The sequence below is a fragment of the Rissa tridactyla genome, chromosome 18 (genome assembly GCF_028500815.1).
Source record: "Rissa tridactyla isolate bRisTri1 chromosome 18, bRisTri1.patW.cur.20221130, whole genome shotgun sequence".
Classification (NCBI taxonomy): domain Eukaryota; kingdom Metazoa; phylum Chordata; class Aves; order Charadriiformes; family Laridae; genus Rissa; species Rissa tridactyla.
The window spans coordinates 545,545-568,065 of NC_071483.1; the positions used below are offsets into that span (position 1 = coordinate 545,545).

At 43.7% G+C, this 22,521-nt stretch overlaps 3 protein-coding genes across 7 annotated transcripts; 1 reads left to right on the forward strand and 2 right to left on the reverse strand.

The window, feature by feature from the left end:
* Positions 1-145: 145 nt before the first annotated feature.
* On the reverse strand, positions 146-8,915 carry RBBP4 (RB binding protein 4, chromatin remodeling factor). Its single transcript, XM_054223420.1, has 12 exons — positions 8,743-8,915; positions 7,692-7,839; positions 6,881-7,026; positions 5,398-5,571; positions 4,543-4,658; positions 4,227-4,387; positions 3,976-4,102; positions 3,789-3,866; positions 2,571-2,647; positions 2,399-2,456; positions 2,194-2,304; positions 146-1,291 (listed from the first exon to the last, which is right to left on the reverse strand). The coding sequence occupies exons 1-12, from the start codon at positions 8,756-8,758 to the stop codon at positions 1,226-1,228; spliced, it is 1,278 nt and encodes a 425-aa protein (XP_054079395.1). The 5' UTR covers positions 8,759-8,915; the 3' UTR covers positions 146-1,225.
* Positions 8,916-9,058: 143 nt separating this feature from the next.
* Positions 9,059-15,938, forward strand: ZBTB8OS (zinc finger and BTB domain containing 8 opposite strand). Of its 5 annotated transcripts, none has more exons than XM_054223423.1 (9): positions 9,062-9,289; positions 9,413-9,534; positions 10,610-10,791; positions 12,171-12,195; positions 12,768-12,889; positions 13,122-13,204; positions 13,610-13,662; positions 13,925-13,961; positions 14,638-15,938. In XM_054223423.1, exons 3-9 carry the CDS (start codon positions 10,704-10,706, stop codon positions 14,722-14,724), a joined length of 495 nt encoding a protein of 164 aa, XP_054079398.1. In that variant the 5' UTR covers positions 9,062-9,289; positions 9,413-9,534; positions 10,610-10,703; the 3' UTR covers positions 14,725-15,938. The 5 variants fall into 5 exon arrangements, with proteins under 5 accessions (XP_054079399.1, XP_054079398.1, XP_054079397.1 ...); XM_054223422.1 differs by having other exon boundaries at positions 9,063-9,289; positions 9,413-9,519; XM_054223424.1 differs by lacking the exons at positions 13,610-13,662; positions 13,925-13,961 and having other exon boundaries at positions 9,059-9,289; positions 9,413-9,519.
* Positions 15,939-17,795: 1,857 nt separating this feature from the next.
* On the reverse strand, positions 17,796-22,332 carry LOC128918792 (zinc finger and BTB domain-containing protein 8A-like). The gene is made up of 4 exons (XM_054223418.1): positions 22,160-22,332; positions 20,099-21,083; positions 18,981-19,150; positions 17,796-18,714 (listed from the first exon to the last, which is right to left on the reverse strand). Exons 2-4 carry the CDS (start codon positions 21,054-21,056, stop codon positions 18,385-18,387), a joined length of 1,458 nt encoding a protein of 485 aa, XP_054079393.1. The 5' UTR covers positions 21,057-21,083; positions 22,160-22,332; the 3' UTR covers positions 17,796-18,384.
* Between the last annotated feature and the right edge of the window lie 189 nt (positions 22,333-22,521).

The following is a 22,521-nucleotide window of genomic DNA, read 5'->3' on the forward strand; positions in this document are numbered from 1 at the left end:
AATATCTATACCAGCACCTAGTCTCATAGGACACAGATGCGCAGAGACTATGCCCTTGTTTTCTCTGTTTTCTGAGGAGTTTACCCTCGAGAAAACACTTAATGCAGAAGGAAAAACTCAGCACAAAAATCAGAGCTACACAGCATTTACGTAGAAAAAATTTATTCCATCTGAAGCACTTACACGCAATTAGTCATGAGGAGCATGGAGAGTAACAGGTTGCTGGTGGAACAGGACACCCTAGTGGAAGATGTGCAGGAACTAGTGGTCAAGGACTAACTCCTAAAAAAAGTAGTTCATCCACATTTAATTTGCTTTACAGACACCAGCTACCAACGCTGTTATAGTTACCGGGCATGCCATCTGTGGTACATCAGTTGGTAAAAACATACACCTTTACAACTTGGTGGCCCCAAGTTTAAAAACCATTTCACAGAAAGGAAAGAAATATATGTGAAAACACAGCTCAAGAAACACACAATAGAGCAAAAAACATGAAAGGTGAACAATGCTCTGCAGGAATAGCTAACGAATCCGAACCGCTGTCACCCAGCAGACGGGAGAAGAGAAAAGGGAAAGGGAGGAAGGAAGGAAGGAATGAAAACCCCAGAATTACCAGTAGAGACAAAAAAAAAAATATATAGAAAGGAATTTAATTTCAGTTCAAGTCAGAATCTGCAAGTCTGTTTTGTATCTGCAGAGGCAGAAAAAATCCACAAGGTACAGATTAACTAAAGGAATCCCAAGACTTCTGAGTTGTACTGAAGAGGGTAAGACCTTCCACACTCCATTTCTGAACTGCCAGTGGATTAACACTTGTACCATCTCCAGTGGCTCCAGCATACTTTGGCAGCTCTACCAATTTTTTGCTTAAATTAGGCAAAAGCCTGCAGCTGTAGCAAGCTAAAGACAGAAGAAGAAAAAAACCCACCAAAACCAAGTTTGCTTTGTGTGATGAAGGCAGCTAAAATGAGTCAGCCAGGCCTAAAGGCAAGAGGTTGCTGTAGGAAATCTAACGGAGGAGCTACAGCACGGTACCAGCGGAGTCAGGCTAAGCCCTTTTCTTCGGGAGAACTCACTGTCTGGGTTAAAAAGCCTGTTGATGGTATCTACAGAAGGATGGCTGAACACAAAGCCTACGTGTGTCTCAAAACCAGTGTTAAGTCAATATCAGGGTTGAGAGGGAAGAGAAGGAAAAAGACTAAAAACAGGGAAAGGTCATCATCTAGGATCCTTGACCTTCTGGATCCACGCTTCCTTCAGGGTCTTCATCATTATAAATGTTCTCCGCCTGCAAGACAGATGGAGGAACCGAAGAAGCACTTTGCCACCATATTGAACAGGATTCCACCTGCTAGAACACTTCAAAAAGTTGTGGCAGTTTTTCATCTGTAGATACGTATCACCCGTCCCTGATCCCTCAAGGCAATTTAACATTAAGAAAGCAACACAAACAACCATATTCATAACAGCCACATCTCCAAAACATTGCATAAATACCCTGTAAGTTACTGCAGCTTATGGAAACCTGCCTCTTATAGTGGAGACCACTGCAAGACTTACTTCAATTAAAGGGCTATTTTATATACATTTGGTAGATCCTCTGCTCAGCAGCAGCGCCTTCCAAAAGAACTATATGGAAGTCTGCTAGGAACAGTGCCCCTGTGAACCGATTTCAAACATTGGTTTGAAATAAAATAAACAAAAATTAGGAGAATGGTCTTGTCAAAGGTTATTCAAACTACACAAGTTCGTCTTCCAAAACTTTCAACAGCTGGTAATTTAGGGTCAGCAAACTTCTATTCACCACCACTCCTCTCCATCTTCACAAGGACATTTATGTCATTTGCAAAGATTTCATTCTTTAAGACAATAACTAACAGAAACCTCAACTTCATCTTTGGTCCTCACACACACTTTTCATTCAAACATTGAAGGGAAAAATTTGCTTCTACACCAGCACTTTCTTTTTTTTTTTTTTTTAAATTGTAAGAAACACAAAACAGCTTCCGAGTATTTGTAAACCATTGTCTGGACCAAACCTAGAGTGGATTTCACTATCCCTTTGAGATTTAGGCAGTGCTACAAAGCAAGTCACGCCGAGAGCTGCAAATAAAAGCAGAAATGCCGAAATCCAGGCAGCTGAACACCACCTCTTATCTGCCACTTCCTGCACCTTCCCAAACAACTTACCATTTGCCAGACTTGCATGATATTATCTTCTGATACAGAACAAATTACCCAGGGTTCATTGGGATTCCAGGAGAAATCAGATATCTTCGCAGTATGACCACCATGAATAAACTAGTATTGGGGAGAAAAAAGGGGGAATGTTTTCAAATCTACATCACAAGATGAATAATAGATCAAAACAGTCAACGAGATTCCAAAGACTTACCAACAGCTCTGGGGGACCATCCTCAGCATCTTCAGGGGACTGCTCTTCTCCAATTTTGCTGTAAAAAAAGGGAGGAAAAATGAGAAGGTGGGGAGTTCGTTTGCTTGCTTGAAGTGTGATGCAATTTATCAATAATATTTCGTCAGGACAATGTGACTAATTGGGGATTTACCTCAAGTCCCAGACATTTAGCCTGCGGTCAGTGCCACTGGAGGCCAATATAGTTTCATTATGGGGAGACCACTGAACCTGCAGACAAGGATGAATTTAGAAAGCAAGTTAGTTTTAAGAAGCTGTAACATGACAGACATTCACAACAAACACCGCTCTACTTTGTATCCTGAAAGTTCTATGAAAATTCAAACTGATATTAACTTTAAACACGAATATGCCCAAATAACAGCATTCTAACACGGGAGGTTGGTTTGTGAATGTTCATACCCTAACAAGGCATTTGAGCACTAAAAAGGTACCACATATAACCTTTCCTCTAACAAAGACCATGTGTTATGAAATGCAAAGCAGCTCTCGAGGGTATTAGCTGCTCCTTACCTTAATAAGGATTGCACAAATATAAACTACAGATTCCTTAAGTAGTAGGTAACGGTTTACACATGAAAAGAAATCACTATAATTAAGCTTAACTGCCAAAAACCTCACATTTACTACTTCTGCTGAAGATAAATCTCACCAAAACATACCACTTAATAGGATCACAGGATTAGGAAAGAACACGTAATTCTGCATACTAACCTAACATTTCAAGATTCCATGTGTAATTTTATTTAGAAGTAACTACAGTCTTAAATAGTAATCCTTCTACAAAAAAATCTCTACATATTTTTCTTCTGAGTGGGACATGAGTTGGACATGGAAATATTGTATCTGCTAAGCACACGCTACCCGTGACGCGAACATTCTATATTTACACTAGCAAAATTAGCAATTGTTCATTGTCACAGGATGTTCCGGTGATCCCCTTTAATGGGTACCAGCTAAAGCCTTCCTACAGGACCAAGCTGAGAAGATGAAAACACTGCAGCCATTTCATTGTGCCTCCCTGCTTCAATCTGCTGCCATGAATAATTTACATTTACTCTGTACTCCTTGCATTTCACCCTTCTGTTGTGGTTAAAGCTCTCAGCCATTTCCTCGTTACGTTCTGTCCCTGGCCTTCTGGACGCTCTTATCTGTACTGGAGCTCTACCCCACACAGAGCACTATACAGCTCCACAACAATAAGCCAGAGAATTATAAGCAGATGAGAGAAAGAATATATGAGTTTTTAAGTACATTTAATAAAAACATAGTGCGGAAAATAATGTTTTTCATTTTTTCCAGACAGCCAAGTAGAACTAAGTTTATGTGCATAAAAGACATTTTGCTATACCTGAAATATTTCATCTTTATGTGATTCAAAGGAGTGCAACTTCAGTTTTAGGTTCCTCAAGTCCCATAGAGCAACAGTCTAGGAAAAGAAACCATAAAAAGATTTTTTGTTGAAGTAACCAATATATACATCCACACTTACACATCAGAAACTAAACAAGTATGTTCCAAGTTCATGGTAGACGTACCTTATCAGCTGATCCTGTAGCCAGGATAAACTCACTGTAGGGATTGAAAGACAGGCAGTTGACTTCAGCTGTGTGAGCGTCCACTGAATGACTAGGTTTGGAGGTGTTGTTTGACCGAGTATCCCAGCTGTAAGGGGAAAACGTGGAATTGAAACACAGGTTTACATACCATTTTACTGAGGGACTAAGGAGCAGGTGGGAAAGCAAGAGGGACCGAAGCACTCAGCTTCTGAAGACATTACCCCACTTACATCATGAGCTTCTGATCATCAGCAACAGATCCAAAAAGCGATTCATGGAGCAGGTGCCAAGATACATCTTCCACTACTGCTGTATGGCCTGTGAAGATGGTCTTTGCATCCACCACTTTGCCTTCTTTTGGAACAGCGCTAATATCCCACAAGCAAATGGTCTTTAAAAAAAAACAAAATTTTTTTTAAATTGCATTTTTAGACAGACATACTCTTCACCTTCCCTACCTCCTCCCCCTCAAAAACAAAACATTTTTTACCTTTGCCAAGGGACACAAAGTGCAGATTGTACCCCAGCTATATTTAAAGTACTCACATGATCATCAGAAGCACTAAGCAAATGCCCACTCAAGTTCGGGTTCCATGACAGCCCGTAACCTTCCTTCTGGTGTCCACGAAGACGCAGATCAGGGTTACACTCTCCAGAAGGGTCTGTAAAAAGGCAGTGTAAGAACTCCAGTGCGTAGTATCATTTCCAGTACATCCTGGAATACCTGGCATTAAGGTTTACTGTACTTCACTAAACTTTGCTTTGACATTTTCAACAGGATTCCTCTCTATCCTTTTGAGCATTTTCCCCGACTGAAGAACCACTTTATTAAAATAGAACACACTGAGAGAACACACAGCAGTTTGTCTTTTCTTAGTAAAAGCACATTGCAGATTTTTCCAAGGTGAAAACTCTTCCTAAACACTCTGCTGGTGTGATATTTTTCTTTCTCTCAATGTCTCCAACTGCACTTTGGAAGTGAGAAATGCACTTCTGTCCCCCCTCACAAGTGACAGAACTAGTTACTCTATACGATCTTGATGAGTTTAATGGGTAAATGACTGTTAATATCCTTACAGGATATCAGGAAAACAGCTCAGCTACTCGACAAATCATATAGTTTCCAATCCACCACCCCAAGTACCACCACATACAGTGACATGAAAAAACATGCAGTAAACAACAAAAGGAAAAAAGCATACCTTTCTATTGATACATATTGGATACATATGTTTAAGCTGCATACAAAATAACCTTTTACACTAAATACCCGCTTTCCATTTAAATCATAAATGATATGCAACCCACAAAACTTTTTAACCTTTTTTTCACTACATCAGCCTTTTCTTAAGGGAAGGCTTAGCTATCTCTGAAGCACAGATACAATGAAGAAGCAGACACCTGGTTTAGATGGGTGTTTGGTGTAATCAAAGACAAGGACGTCACTGGATGGAGTCTTCGTAGCGATGATACATGGGTTCTGTGGCATGTAACGTGCTCTGTTCACTTCTCCCTCGTGATTTATCTTGATTTCAATTTCAATTTTCCCACTAACTGACCCAAAGCCTCCAAACTCTGGAAATAAGAATTTAGTAGTTGTAAATAATAAGCTCATTTCAGATCAAGACACAAAGACTCAATGACTGGTACCATCAAGCTCTCATTTTGAAGGAATAGTCACAAGAACAACCGTAAAACTCAAAGCATTCGGTTTTCAAGTCACATGTTGTTTTAAACGTCTGTATTCATAACATCAAAATATCAGGACTTTGGCTAAGTTAAAGACCAGTTCTTCCTGAAAATTTTTTACTATTTCAAATTTAATAACACAAGCTGCAGATTTATCATACCTAAAACTCTTCTCTGTAATGAAGATGTGTTGTACATTTGAAACAGATGTGCTGCAACTGCACTCTCAAATATAACAAAATTCAGCATTGCAGAATAGACAAAGTTCCGGCAAAAGACCCTGTTGCACCACATTTAAGATACAGGACTGTAATTAATTATAAAGATAGGTAGCTTTAGCAAGTTAAGTCACAGTAACTTAGCATTTCACAAAATTGCACAGCATCGTTCTGGCAAAAAGAGGCAGGTTTTCATTTGTTTTGTTTTTAAATTGGAGTAGTATGTTTTTGAGAAATACTGAAATGGAATAGAAACAAAGTATTTATTAGACTACATTGTGTTCATGAATAACTCTCAGAAGCCCAAAGATCAAAATGCTAATTGCACAATCCAGGCTTCCAGCAAAAAGAAGAGCAAACATTGGATCATTAAGGACTTTCACTAGTAGAAAGACCGATTCAACCAAGTGAAAATGAGAAATGTCTAACTTCTAACAATGCTGACAGCCAACTGAGATTAGAGAAAGCACTGAATTCAAGTCTGATATATCAAACAAAATACAATAATCTTTTTATCCAAGAGGGGCTGGCACAACTATCAGGCAGCAGAATTCAGACAAGAGAAGAACATTTGAAATGTTACACTCCTCTGAAATAAAATATTCTTTTACATGACTGATTTTCTCACTGGAAGAGTTTATGTAATGCAAAAGTGATAATAAAAATACCACTAAGCAGTACTCCATGAAATTCAATGTGAATTCCTGATGAGAAATAGGGAAGGGTGTGGTTTTTCCCACGCACACCTACTTTTGAAATAAGCCCGCCACCTTCTTTTTTTCATCATTATATTATTAAGACATTACATACATTCAAAAAACATAGTATTTGTCTACTGTTAAGTAAGGGCACCACTTAGAAATACATTGATTAGTTTAGAAGTAACATCTGAACTTTGTTGCCTGAACTTTAAGGAAAGACAAATATTCTATTGAGAAGGGAAGGAAAAAATGGTTAAAACATCTTTGGTCCCTTACCTCCTTTCTCACTATCATAGTGTGAAGCATCAAACTGGGCATCGTCGTTAGGCAACTGCACACTAGCTATCACAAGATGATTTTGTTCGTCTGAAGTATGGGTCCCCAGGACTAACCGGTGAATACTGAAATCTTTGCCTTCAGGTCTGCAAGGGCAGAGAGTTACACGAGAAACAAAAGAAGGGGGTTACACAAATACTGAGCTGATTACAATATTTTTTTTATGACAGGTTCTAACACTAATAGCACTCTTTTAAAGTTATCATCGCTCTCCTGCTCCAACACCAAACTCGCTTCCTTCAGAGGAAATCATTAATCATAACTCAAGATCTCAACCTAAAATTCTTGCAGCACAACACTGACAGACCACCATTCCTGTGCCTTCCTTTAAGAGGCCTCAGCAGTTCCTTCCAAGCACAACTCTGAGAGGCATCAACATTCACTGCAAGCAGAACATTGTTTTGGAAGCTTAGGACAAAATGGTGGTTACAGAGAAGTCATATCTAGTTCTATTTTTGACTAAGTTTTTTTGCTCATTAAAGGGAGGGTGAAGCTGGAGAAAGAAAAACATGGAAATCAAATGTGCAAAAATATCTTCTCAGTAATATAAGCCATTTCCCAAATTAAAAGCATCTGTACTGATTATCTCTCTAGTGTTCCTAGTCCTCAACTTGCTGTTGGCAAGGCAAGGGTACAAAAAGCATTTAAGACAGAAAGGAATCACATATTGCCTTACTTTAACAAAAAGTGATCCTAGATTTACTATTTATTCTGCTTTAAAAAAGAAGAAAAAGCAAAAGAATCAGTTTACCTTGTTACATCAGGAAGCCACTGAGCAGTCAAGCTGGGCCATTCCAGAGCATGGGTCATTACCAAATCATATAAGAAGGGAGTATTCTTTTTCCATATTTTATACTCTTCATTGATCACACGTTCTTCCACTGCGTCATCAAAGGCTGCTATATTTTTTTTAAAAAAACGCATATGATTAGCCTTTCTGAATATACTTACAACTTAAAACATACACACAACACTGTGAGTGGGCAACTGAATAAAGAGCCAACTACCTCACATGCTGGTTTGCTGTTAGACTACTCTATTGGAGTAGTTGCTAGACGATTAAAAATCCTCTGTTGAACGTGCTAATCCTTGTTTTTTGGATATAAGACTGGGCGTTAATATTAACTGTATCAAATTTCATCATCTCAACAGAAGCAGCACAATAAAATTCTGAAACTTGTTGCCACAGGATATCGTGGAGCAAAAAACCAGAACTGTAAAGATGTTTAAACGCGGGAGGCGCAGCCACTGCTGTTACACAGAGCGGGCTCGGTGCAGCCTTGAACTACCAGTTCCCAAAATTCAGTTTTGCAAAGCTCCTCCCGTTTCTCTCCCACACTTTCTCGCACCATCTGCCACAAGCCGCCGGCAGAGCAGCGCAGGCCCTTGGGGAGCGCACCCCAGGAAGGCGGCAGCGCGGCTGGTGACACCTCTTTGTCTGCACCAGGCGGGCAGCTGCCCACCCCCCTCACGGGGCACAGCATTTCTGCGTGTGCGCGACCCCCCTTACACCGGGCTGCTCGGAGAATTCGCACTCCGGGAGCGGATACGAACGGATCAAAAGGGGGGGGGGGGCAGGGATGGAACGACCCGACCCCAGTAAAGGCCCCCGCCCCGAGGCAACACGAGGGGTCGGGCCCCAGGCCACCTCGGCGAGGCCCGGTGGCGAGGGGCGGCGGGCCATGCCGGCAGGGACCGCCTCCCCCGCACCGCTCCCCTCACACCGGCCGCCCCCGCGCCTCACGGTAGGCCCAAGGGGAGAAGGCCGCGTCGCGGGGCCTACACGGCGCCGCGAGCCCTACCTTCCTTGTCCGCCATGGCGGGGCGGGGGGAGCGGGGCGGTGGCGGGAGGCGAGGTGAGGCGGGGCGGGCTGGGCTGGGCGAGACGGGCAGCCGGTTCCTCCGCTCCCTGCTCGGACCCCTCCGGCCACGGGCTCTATTGTTTCCTGCCCCCGCCGCCTGCCGCTCCGGCGCCGCGCACCCCTTCGCGCGCCAACGCCGGCCAATCGCCGCCCGCCGCCGGGCCGCGACAGCCAATCGGCGAGAGGCAAGGGGAGGGGACAGGCGGCAGGCGAGCGCGCTCGGCGGTCACGTGGGAAGGAGGAGGGTGCTGGTGAAGCTCCCCTGGGAGCCGCCATTTTCCGGAGGGGAAAGGGAGGGCGGCCCGCGCCCCTCGCTCGCACTTAAAGCGGCAGCGCCCCGCGCTGAGGGGTAGGGGCGGCTCCGGCTCCGGCTCCGGCTCCGGCTCCGGCTCCGGCTCCGGCTCCGGCTCCGGCTCCGGCTCCGGCTCCGGCTCCGGCCGGGGTTTGCTCCGGTCGCCATAGCCGTGGGCGGGACGGGATCAGACTGGTGCGTGTGTGGGGCCGAGAGCCGGCCCTCACGGCCCTCCCTCCTCACAGAAGTACCCTCAGCTTCCTCTTGAGTTATTAATTGCTTATAATAACTAATAACTTCCCTTTTTCCCTAATTCAGTGCGGCGGTGAGCCCTGCTTGGTATGTAGCTGGTTCTGATGGGCCTGCTGTGGCTATCCTGGTGTGATCAGCCGTGGATCTGACCTCCTGCAGTCAAGGCTTAACAGGTTTAAAATCAAAATGTGTGTTCATCTGGGTTTATTCCCTCAGGGCAGCAGTGGCTTCTCAATTTCAGACTTCTTTTTGCAACATCCCTAGACACTTGCCTGAAAATAGAAATTGGAAATCCCGTGAAGTCTGTTTCTAAGCCTTGGAGTAGGAACCACTCCTGTTTAAAAGTAGTCTTGATGATGTTACATGCTATCTATAAATTTATCTCTTGCATTATTCACAGAAGTCTTGGGCTCAGCTGTGGATAAATCTTTTAATGCACTAAAATGTTAAGAAAGAGCGAGAATGGTTACTATATCTGGAAATCCGGAGAGCTCTAGTCTGAGGAAAATTAATTAGCCTGAAGTTAATCAGGTTTTCCAATTTGTGGCTGTTAGATTTACAAATGAAGGTTTGTATGAAACTGAGCAACTACTAAGATTAGGTCTGAGAATTAGCCTTTAAATAGGGATTTGATACAGTTCTTGCTTTAGAAAAAAACAGTTTTAAAAAAAAGACATTCTCCAAGAAAAGAAACGTGGGAGAACCCTGCAGTTGTGTGGCGGGTCATACTTGCCCTGTATGTGTTTCTAGGATTGAAGCCTTAAATGCAGTCTGTCCTAAGAGAAAACTAGACTTTTTTTCCTAAAGAAAAATCGCACGTAAGGCTACAGATCTTCCTGTTAGATCTCAGGGTTTGGAGGCAATGCAAATTTCAGCCTGCTATGTGATGTACCAGTGGGCTCACTACTTCACATTATTAACAGTATTTTATTATTTGAGGATGCACGAAATGCTTGGTTGTGTGCACAACAATGAGGAAAAAATTTAGTTCTTCCTGGAAAAGGCCAAAGTCCACACTTCTGTAAGGACAGTAATCCCTTGGCTTCACTGCCTGAACATAACTTGTGTCAATTAATGAGGCAAGCGGTGTAGGGTTGAACTCTGAACTTTCCGTGTCTCCCAGTGACAGTTTTGATAGCAAACAACTTAAATGACATGCATTTAATACCATGTTTTAAATACCTCAGCCTGTCTACATGTATTACCAAACCGCTGTCAAGTGAAAAACCAAACTGAGAGGCAATTCTCCCTTTTCTACTGCAGCATCCCTTGGGAAGCCTGGCCGGGAGGCGCTGGCGGAGGTGGCCATGTTTCCCAGCACCAGGAAGTGAGGGAGCGTTGCTCAAGCCCGGCAGCTATGGCAGCCGACGAGAGAGACTACAACCTGACGGAGGAGCAGAAGGCTATCAAAGCCAAATACCCGCCACTCAATAAGAAATACGAATGTGAGTATTTTTAACGTTATCCTGAGTCAGTGTATGTGTGACAGTGCAATTGTGAGGGGGAGGAAGGGGAAGGAAGGTAGCAGGATATGCCTTTTAAGCACATGTGGGGCTTCTTAATACACCAGTATCCTGTGTCTTTAGACTGTGGTATGCATCTGTAGTTGAATTAATACAGATGAGATAGATAGCTACAATTTTATTTATCATTAAGTCTTACCTTGAAAACTTTCCCCTTTCTAGCTATTTCTTAGCAAGACAGTACACTTTTCTACCTTTCTTATACAGGAATTGATATTCAGGAGTGTGTTAGTCTTCTGTGAGGTGTTTTTTCTCCTACATGCACTACTTAAAGATCATTATCTCTCCCTTTCCCCACCCCTGGACTGTCTTCTAAGAACATGTCAAACAAGTGGGCGGCAGCCCAAGGGTTAGCTTAAGGTGCTCACAGGAGACCATTCGGTGTCTGACTGTTTTCTATTTCAGCGGTCTCTGTCTGGAGAGACAGTGTCTATTACTCTGTTAGAATATATATTTTCAGATCTTTATTTGATAGCAGTGCAGAAATACGGTGACATATTACAATAGTCACGTTGTTTCCATAATCGGAAGAGGTTTTATTCTTCTTTTATATCCACTGGAATTTGTTTGCTTTAGAGACTGTTGTTGAGAATCCATTAATAGCTTGTGAATGATCTAAACAGCATCAGAACAGTCTTTCAGTTAGAGTGATCATGGTGTTGTATTTATTGTACATCCTAAGTTAGCTCAGTTTCTCCCAACCTGGTATAGTTTTGCATTTCTCTCATTCTCATAAATGAATATAAAGGATGTTCATGTAAAACTTCATACATGCTTGGGATGTTAGTCCTACCTTATTAGTGAAGATTGCCTTCTATTTTGTATTACATACTTTTTTTTAAAGTTCTCCTTTTTGCATAATGAGTGGTTTTGGGTGTGGACAGGTATATTCTTTCGCTGAGCTGGAAATATTTGCAGATCTCATCCTCTGCGTGAATAATTTCCAGTCCTGCAAGACTTCAGCAAAAACTCTTTACTCCTGGTTAAAGTCTCTTTTTATTGCAGTTAACTTGTAGAAGCCTGTTGCGTTACAACAGCCATACCTTGCACACAGTGCTGTACATGTAGGGCACTGACATATTTGTATTAAATGCTGTTTTTCTGCTTGGCAGAATTAATCCAAGATTCCATCTGTGCTAACTTTTTCTAATATACTGGAAAATAAATTATCACTGTTTCACATCTGAAAATGAACGCAAAAAGTTATTGTTATAACAACGATATCTGATTTCCTTTTTTTAACCCTCATTTTTAAAATATGTTTGGTGATGTCATGCCTTTTCTTTTTCCTTCCCCCTCAGATTTGGATCACACAGCAGATGTGCAGTAAGTTTGGGCAGCTGGGATTTCTCAATATGACAAATGGATTATTTCTTACACTGCTATAAGTCTGGAATACCTGTCGCAGAATGATTGCAGGTGTATACCTTGTGGAATCATGAAAGGTCACACACTGGAGTTTTTGATGGTCAATTCTGTTTCTGCTCTTGGCAGAGCATAGAATCACGTCTGGTTTCTTTTCTAATGTAATATTCCTATGGGGCTTAAGCCTCTGTTATTTGGAAATGTCTTTTGAAATGTCTTCCTTTTAAAACAAATTTCCTCTGAATAGTTCGCTTTTGTAGACATCAATTAGCCATATTAGGAAAGAGCTTTCTTGTTGTCTGGTAAAACATTTATTTTCCATATTCTCCCAAGAAGCTCTTCACGCAAACCACAACAAGGGAAATCTGTTGTAAAATTTGTCCAAATGCATAGGTATAGAAAAGCAAGTATTTTTATTCATTCACTTTCTCTGCATTAATTCTTGTGTTCTAATTTCTCACCTGAATATTAGTTTGGGATTTTTTAGTATTTTTTTTTTGTTATGGTCTGGTAAATTATCCATGTCTTTTTAGGCTACACGCCTGGGGAGACACTTTGGAGGAAGCATTTGAGCAGTGCGTCATGGCCATGTTTGGCTACATGACTGATACAGAGACGGTGGAACCTGTGGATACAGTGGAGGTAGAGGCAGAAGGTGAGGCTGCGTCGACTTTTTATACTGGAACTGTATGAACCCTGAGGGAGAAGGGTACCAACATTTTCAGTCTTTAGATGTAGTTTTGTTGCAGTTAATTAAAATCTAATTAAGCATCACTAATCTGAATCTTCTAATAGCGCAGAAGCTGTACATCTGACGTACTCTTAAAAACGTCTGAGTGTCTTGCTGAGATAATCAACTGATTATCTTCTCTGCTTCAACCATGCAGGACATGACATGTTGTCTCTTCTTTTCCACTTCTTGGATGAGTGGCTGTATAAATTCAGCGCTAATGAGTTCTTTATACCCAGGGTAAGTGTTCTGTTTTGATCTTTTTTCGTTTGTAGGTCGAGGCTATTCTCTGATAACACCATCTCTGAATGCAATGTTACTTTAGGGGGAAAAAAAAAAAGGGACACAATAGATCACTTAGCGCAACACATGGAGAATTGAAAATACCAGGGCAGAAAGACTTGAGAAACAAATTGTTAAGCTTTGTTACCGCAAACTCCAATTATTAGCTGCTGTTACATGGTAGGGGCAGCTCTGCCGCCTTAGTTTTTCGAGTAGCAGTGGATCTCTTTGAGGCTGCTCAGATATTCTGGTTTTACATTCCATTTAGACAGTGGAATATAACCCTTGTAAATGGGATTTACTGAGAATTTATGCCTGAAGACAGATGTTACTGACATATTTCTCCTCTCGCTTTCTCTGCAGGAGGTGAAAGTGCTTTACATCGACCGAATGCAATTCAAAATAAGATCCATTGGGTGAGCTTAAACATTCGGTTGAGTAACGAATATCTTTACTGAAAATGCACGTATTGTCTTCAGAGTCACCACTCTGAAATACCGTTGATCTGCTGGAGTTCACTGATGCTTTCCAAAAAGTGGATTGTGGGCTTCTTTTTTTTCTTCCTGTGAGGCTTTAAATGAAAGTCTCACTGTCCCATGATCATAATTTGGAACAAGTTATAACATTTGATAAATACTACCAAAATTCCAACGACCTCTCTTCTTTTTGCCTTTAAAGGTGGGGAGAAGAGTTCTCTTTACCCAAACACCCTCAGGTATGCAGTGGTTCATCTGTACATCTTTTACCTTTCAGGGGTAGGATGGGGAGGGATGGTGTCTTTTAAATCAGACCTCTGAGTTCTCGAGAGATCCGAGCATAAACACGTCTGAATGGTATCACAGGCACTAAACTTAAGATCTCACTTTCTGCCTGATTTTTGTGAACGTGTTTCTGACACTGTTGACCTGAGCATCTGATGCTTCCTCAGCACTAGCAAAACTCAACAGTTGGCGTCCTTTTTTGTGATGCTGATAACAGGGTAAACCAGTCTGTATTCAGAATGTGTGCATGGCTCTTTGCTTAGTCAGTTTTTCTTGCCTTTTTTTTTTTCCCTAAGGAATTGCTAGAGTCAAATCCTTATCTCCCTGCCAGCTCTTTAGCTGTGTCATAGCAAAGCAAATGTTGATGTTCTGTAAGAGGAGGAATTTGTAGTATTCAAGAGGCAATAAAATAAGGGAAGAGTTACTAATTCACTATTTGGCCTGGCCAAGTCCTTGCCATTAGTATGCCAATTTTCTTATTCATTGGAACAAATGCAGGTACAGCTTTTGGCGGAGAAAAACCATTAAACTGGATAGCATTTGTAGAAGGTAGTAAATACTGTATTGTTATGAACTGCTACAAGGGATGTCATTTAGCAAATCCATGCTTTTGTGGTTTTTCTCTCTTAGGGTACAGAGGTCAAAGCCATAACTTACTCGGCAATGCAGATCTGTGAAGACGAAAAGCCAGAAGTCTTTGTCATCATAGATATTTAAAGCAAGAGAAGTGTGGTCAAGTGGATACTTGTCATTGGCTGGCGAAAGTCCCTTGAAAACTGCAATCCCCGTGGAAATAACTAAGGAATTGGCCGATTCAAGTCGTAAATTGAAGGAAATAGTTGCAGGAGGTGTCAGCCTGTGTTTTGACTTGAGGATGGTGAGGCAGAGAAACACCTGCATGCTAGGAAAAAGAGAACTAGTTGGGTTTTGGGGGTGTTGAGAAGAAAAAAAGAGAGTTTCAGGGGTTGAAAGTCTCTCAGGAATGCTAGCAGTCAGTTTTTAAGGCTGATACATGTGTTGGGTGCTTTATGAACTAAATAGAGAAACTAGTGGGGCTGCTGTCTAAAATCTTTTTGTAGGGTGGCAGGAGATAATGCTCATCTACGTGGTATCATTTGCAGATTTAAGTGCTCTAATTCAGAGGTGACATCTCTCCATCATATCATATAAAAGGTCCAAAATATCTGCAGTGGGTCTGATTTAATGTAGAAAAAATTCTTACTGTTCAAAGCACACCTAAGAAAGTATACCAATTGAAAAAAAACAAACCACCACATGGTCTAGAGTACTTTTAGGAAAAAAAAAAAAACGTCATGCCAGCAGGTGGTGCTGAATCGCTGTAAATAAATTTCCACGTGAAATCCTAAAGCATGTGATCATGTACACGGAATCCTGATAGCACCTATAATCACTCTAAAAAGCAGGCGGCTTTGCTGCTGCCGGAGAAAGGGATGGACCAGACTCTGCGGGTTCACTCCCAACTCTCTCACGAAAGCCGATTCTCTTCTTTGAAAAAGGAGACGATTTGAATCAGCTTCCATTTCTTCATTTAGAAAGGACAATATGCACAATTTTTTGATGTCAAAGGATTATGGATTTGAGTTCACTGAATCAAAGTCAATCAAAAATAATAGAAGTGTGTTTTGTTTTAAATTGCAGGACAGCAAATGCCTGTTACCCGCTATTGCTATTTAACGGAGAGGACACAGTGCGTGAGGGGCGGTGGGTGCTGGCATGACCCCCTTTTTTTAGTGTAAATGCTGCAAGCGCCTCACTTCTGGAGGTGGTGCCTCATTTTTGTTTTGTTGTAAAGTCATCTTAAATAAATCTGGTTTTATTTCCATGTTGTGAAGATTGAGGGATAAAATCCCTTTTATTTTTTGAGAAAGCTTCAACACTGAAATAAAACTTGCAAGTGATGAAAGATTTAATGGATTTGTGTGTGAATGATTTTGGCCAGTGGATTTTTAACACCAATGAATTCCATTCATGCTTTGTTCTCAGCTAAGGTGAGCAGACTTTTTTGTAAGAACGATGATACAAAAAAAGTATGATTTTTCACATGCTGGGCTTTCCTCCCTCCTCAGGAGCAGTCCCAGGGCGACAGGCTGGACACAGCTGTGCTGGGGAGGAAGAGCGAGGCCTGGGCCCGCCCGCTGGCGCTGCTCGACGCGAAGGGCTGCGGGCCTTCCCTCGGCACGGCGAAGGGCTGCGGGCCTTCCCTCGGCACGGCGAAGGGCTGCGGGCCTTCCCTCGGCACGGCGAAGGGCTGCGGGCCCCGCAGCACGTGAGGGCTGTGGCGGGCGCCGGGGGCGCCGCCGCCACGGCGGCCCCTCGGGCGGGCAGAGCGCGGCTCCCGCCCCTCAGCGCGGCTTTGACACCTCATTGGCTGGCTGGGTCAGGCGACTGGGAATAGCCAATCAGGCGTCGAGTTGAGGCGGCTTTGTTCTCCACAGAGCCTGAGGAGGCGGCTGCGGCCGTTGGGCGCCGGCGCTGAGGGACAGCGGACGGGGCGGGGGGGGGCCTGGCCTTTTGCCCAGCCCTCTAAAATGTGAGAAGATAAATTTATCTAGTTAAAATTTAACTTTGTAGAAGTGCTGAGATGCTATGTGTGTACCATCAGTCACAAGATGTAGTAATACAGTAAAGTGCTCTGCTTTTAGAAATGGTGACAGGAACTTCCTACAAAAACACTTGGAATTAAGTAAGTGTTAGTCATCTCTTTTTTTTTCAATATTTATTAAGTACTTATATAAAACAGGCTTTAAATTCACCTTGTACCATTTCCACAGCTGTGGGAGTGATAGGTTTCAGCTAGCAGCGTGTTTACTGGGAGTCCAGTTCTCCCAGTGCATTACAGGAACACCATGGCTGGCCGTAGTCTCTCACTGAGCTGGGGCCCACTCAGACAATTAACTACCTGAAAGTGCTTAATTCAGAAAACATGCTTAAACTGCAAACACTTCTTTTCTTGCTGTTTTGAGCAAGCTGTGTAGGCTTGCCCTGTTCTCACTTTTCCCTGGGTATCTCTTAATGGCAACTATTAGAGACAGGGAGAACCTTGATGTGAATCAATATGGCTGTTCTCAAATTCTCTACAGGGAATTTTTGCTTGCTTGGCAGTAACCTCAAGCTACAGATCCTGCTAACAGGAAAGGAAACATAGCATCAAATGAGACATGAGACCAAGCAGTGGCTCTTTTATCAAAAGTACCTACTGGGAATGCCATTCTCTGCTCTCAGTCAGAATGTTTCTTCTATATGTTCGGAAGGATTTTTATTTTTTTTGTCACTTTAGTATTGAGCATTTTCAGTTTCTTTAGCAAGTGGAGGTTCTCTGACCCAAATGACTGGGAAAAAAATATGATTATTAAAAAGGCTGAAGAGACTCCAGGATTACAAAGGTTGCTTAAACTCTCAGGGAAATTGTCCTTATAAAACAAATGTTTTTATGCTGACTGTCAAGCAGCTGTTAAGCATCCTAAATTTATACAAGCAGGGAAGCCTTTCCAAAGTAGCTCCATGATCTAAGTCACAAGTGTCCCACTGAAATTAGAGAGACTTGTCTTCTTTATTATCTTAGCATAAGATAGGCAGGAGTTTAAGCAAATCTTGCACCAGTCCTGAAAAAAAAAAAAACCTGACAACTGTACTTCCAGTGATTGCACTTTATTTCCTTGGAACCACATTAGTGTATCTTGCTTCAAAATTCACAGTACAAAACCACTGCATATCTGAAAAGGCAAACTTGTACTATCCAAGTGCTAGAGATGCTAGGGACACTAGAGATGCTCTGTTCGTTATTCTACTCTGTATGGCTGTGTGTAGTATTTAATCATGCTGTTCTCAAATATAAGAAGCAGTAAGCTCACTCAGAACACAAAACTCTCGTAGGTTCTTCAGCAGGAAGAGTTCTACTTGTTTTTTCCTTTCTTAGGAAGTTTCTGAAGTGTATATACATGTTAATTACAGTGTCAACAAAAATCAGGTTTAAGTTTCTTAGCTGCTTGCTTTAGTAAGACTTTTTCAAAGCAAATTATCAATATTTGTTTTTTAAAAATCTATATTGTTTAGAATCTTTGTAGGACTGTAAATAGCTTCACACCTTCATTATGAACAGGAGCTCTGAGCAAGTCTGCTGAAATATAAACCAATTCCTCTAAATAGTTTCTAGATAATAAGTACTTTCTGGATGATACTTACAAGTAATTAAACTGTTGCTTGTCTGGAAGTATAGAACAACTTTAGTCCATATTTTGCTTCTCATAATATAATTTTAGCATTATTTCATTTTAATTAAAGTAATAAGCCACCAGTAGTTGGTAGGACACAAGTAATTTAATCTTGAATACAACAGTAACAAATACACAAATATATCTACCTAAGATTTGGTTTCACCTTTTCATCTACCTCATCTGCAATATCATCCTTAACATGTCGGACAACCAAATTATACGGTTCCTCCTCTATTGTCTCTTCATCTGATTTCTGTTCCTCCTCCAAAGCCCATTTGGAACATTTGTTTCCCGTGGAGGAGACAGGAGAATGTTCTGCATCTAAATCATCAGGGATGCTGTCAAAATTAGCTTCTGCTAGACACTTATGGCACAGTCTGTAGCGTCTTGTTCCCTGCTGAACAACACATCCTGTGAGGTCAGTTACGTGACGCTTGCATTTTCTGCAGATCAGTTTGCCAGCTTGATGTATCTAAAGAGATTTAAAATTTGAAAATGTCAGCATTCATCCAAAAGCAGGTGGGGTTTTTTTATTTTTTTTTTTTTTTTAGAAAAAGAAAATTCACTCAATCATTCTAAAAAAGAAATTAAAATACAATTTGCCAATTTAAACAATGAATAATTGATGTGCAGCTAGGAAGCTTTTCTGGTATTAGGTCTGGAAATGAGTGAACAGCTGGTGCCAATGATATCTTGTGGTGTTTTTGTCTAGGCTGAACCCCAGCTGAAATTGCCTACCGTTTGGAAGTGGTTGCGTAAATGCTCCAGTCGGGTGAACCTTTTCCCACACGCTTCGCATGGGTACGGTCGCTCCCCTGTGTGACACCGAAGATGTCGCTTTAGGTCTGCGCGGCGTTTCACTGTGTGCGTACAGAAGGGGCATTTGAATCGCATCCGAGGTAGGTCATCTGTTACAGAGAAATACAGGTAAAATGTCAGCTAGCAGTAGTCTGTCTTTATGTAGTAGTTTGATTATTTTTCAGCTTAAATAAGCAGCAGTTCATTTTTCCTCTGGTCTGTCATTAAATAGGAAAAATCCCAAAATATAATTCCCCAAACCTAATATTTCTTATGAATGTGTTAAATAGCATTTGATAGTGTATTCTTTCTTACTCAGGGTATTTTTTAGACATACGGATGATTATAAATATATAGCGATAATATACAGTAATCACATCTGCCTCTTCCATCAGCTAACAGTTCACAGCTTTGACATTTATAATCTTTATGTAATATACCAGGATGCCCAATATCTTGAAATTATGCAATTATAATAAAATATAGGTACATTAGTTTCCAAAGGAATGCACGTAAGAATACACCTGTCAGCTTTACTGCACGCTCTGAGGCATATGCTGTCAGGGCATTGAGAGCTGAGATGCTCTATGTCCTGTGGCCAAACAGTCCTGAAGGTGGGCTGGTTTGGACCTCAAGGGAAGTGCAGCGTCCCACCAATGACAGGACCTTCTCTTGTGAAGGACTTGGGTTGGATTTAGGTTGAATGCCTCTATTTCTGCCAGGTATTGGGGACATTACAAGAGAAATTCAGTCCTTCAAGTCCCCAAGTCTGGTACAGCTCTTTTAAACTTCATTAAACTCCACTTGGGTCCAAATAATCTGCCATGTATTGTTTTAACTTTACATAATGCCTGGGTCAAGCTCTCTGATTCCGGTTCTTATGCCCTGTTCTGGCTGCAAAGTCTCTCATTCCATTAGGCACTATAAATAGATCAAGAAATAACCTGCAACATTAGGCATCGTTTTGATTTTAATGCAGCTATACAGATTCTCTCCAAAAGATCATCTAAATTCTTCCAAATAAAGACAAACTTTTCAAAACTATATCTACTTTTTACCTTCATTCCAACTACTCATTACACCTAAAATTGTGGGCATTGAGGTGTACAGTTCCTCTGCTTTTAACTCCATGAACTCGGGAGTTCTTGAAAGTTCTTGTTCTAGCTGAGCAACAGACCACCTCTTGGGTATCACTTCTGATTCACAGTTATATCCATAGTTATCGTGATCAACATCATTCTCGGCATCGAATTCAGCTTCCTCTCTAACCCGAGAAATGTGGCCAGAATCGGAGGTGCTGCCACCTCCGCCGGCTCGCTCAGTTTTGTTCGATTTGCACTGCACAAAATCCCGGGTCTGTGACAGTCCGAGGTGCTTTCGGCGCTTTCTCGTTGAGCCCTGTTTTCTGCCTCTTTTCGAGAGCTGTGTCTCTGCCTGCTGAAGAATCACCTGTGAGGACAGGTAGCTGCTGTAGCTGCTCCAGGAATTTTCATTCACTGGATTAGTCTTTTCATCCGGGACTGAATAGGAACGCCGGGGGTTGCTCTTTGCTTTCCTTCTTGACCGATAAAGAGATGGGTGGGCAGGTTCACTGTTCGTACTCTTGGCCGAAAGGCTGAGGTAATGATCCTTTTCCTTTTCATTAATATCCAGCGAGGACTTAATGAACGTCTTACAGACATTAAGAATATCTGTCATCTGCAGATAGCTTGCAGCTGACATTACTTCGATCACATTTTGTCCGGTCAAAGCCAATATGCCTGAATACACGAAGTCCAGGATAACCATGAATGTCTCTGGAGAGAAGACCTCAAAAGTAGCTATTGTCGGCTGGCTCGTCTCCTTTGAGCTCTGCGAAAGGAGCATTTTGAAATAGCCGCTGCTGGCAAACAGCACATTGCGATGTGCTTTAAAGACCTTTCCCTCCACCAGGATATTGCAGTCACAGAACAAGTCTTGCTTCCGTTGTTCATTGAGCTGCTCCAGGAGGTGAAACTGATGGGAAGAAATCTCCATTCCAGTCAGGAATAGCAGGAAGGCTTGCTGTGAAGGAAAAAACAAGTATAATCATGACAATCTAAACCCATGTTGCAGAATCCTATTTTAAAGGGATGAGGTCTATTTTTAAAAACATGAATAGCGTGCGTGTTATCACAAGCCCAGTATATCTCCCAGCTCCCTGCAGCCCCTGCCCCGTGTAATAACATAAGAAACTTAACAACTCTAGAAAGGTGCCTCAGCAGGATTACTGCATATCCTAAAAGAATTAAGATTACATCAACAAAGATGTGAGCAGTTTGCAGACTTCGAAGAACAACTTGGCCCTTCTGCCGTGGGGAGGACCACGGCTACGAGAGGGTCCGTACCTTAAACCAGCTCCCCGGGGGCACGGCCCCAGCCCGAGCACCTCGGGGCCGCACAGCAAGGCGGCGGCGGAGCCCCGGCGGCCGCAGCCCGCCCGGCCCGGGCTCCCCCGGCATTGGCGGCGGCCGCCGTCACTCACCCGCCCGGCCGGCCGAATTGGTCGCTCGGTCACCGGGAGCCCGGGACGCCCGACGGCGCCGGATCCGCCCGCCAAGGCGCGGAGGCACCTCCCGGCTCCGCGGGCAGCCGCCCCCGCTCCCGCTCCCGCAGCGCCCGCCCGCGCCCCGGCTGGCTGCCCGCTCCCCTCCGCCGGGCCGGGCCGAGCAGAGCCGGGCCGGGCGCGCAGCCCGGAGCCGCCCGCCTTCGCCCACCCCCGACTGCCGCCCCGCCGGAGCTCCCCGCCACGCTGCCGCCGCCCGCGGCCGGGCGCCGGAGGTGGCCCGAGCCGCTCCCGCCCCGCCGCCCGCAGCCTCCCCGCGCCCCGGCCGCCCCCTGCGCGGCCCCTCTGGCCGCGCACCCGCCGCCCGCTCCTGCTCCCGCGCAGCCCTTTGTTGCCGCGCCCGGGGCTGCAAATGGCGCCCGCGGAGGACGCTGTGCAGCCCCGGGAACCGTCGGCTCCGAGGGGCAGCTGCCAGCGGGCCGCTGCGCACGGACCCTGGCGGCCCCGGGGACGTCCCTGCAGCAATCCGCTCTTAGCCGCCTCCAGCCCCGACGCCCGGTCCGACTTAGCGGTGTACAACACAACCGCCACTCACCGGCTGGGTCCTGTGGGCGGCTGCCGCCGAGCCGAGAGGGGCAGGCGGTGGATGCGGGGTCCCCGGCCCCGCGTCGGGGCTGGCGGTGGCTGAAGGCGACGCGCGGGTCCCGCAGCCCCGAGCCCTGGAAGCCCGAACGTGAGAGAAACAAAAGGTATTTGCTGACGTGGGCGTTGGACAGAGACGCCCGAGGGCTGGGGACACAATTAAAGGGGCAACGCACCGATTGCAGGCGCAGCCCAGCGGCTTCCTCCGCCTGATCGCCCTGCAGTCGGGGCTGCTCGCCTCTTCCCACACCCACATGCTGCCCAGGAGGCCCACTACCTTAGCGCAGACAATGCGCTGCTATTGTTAACGGCCAG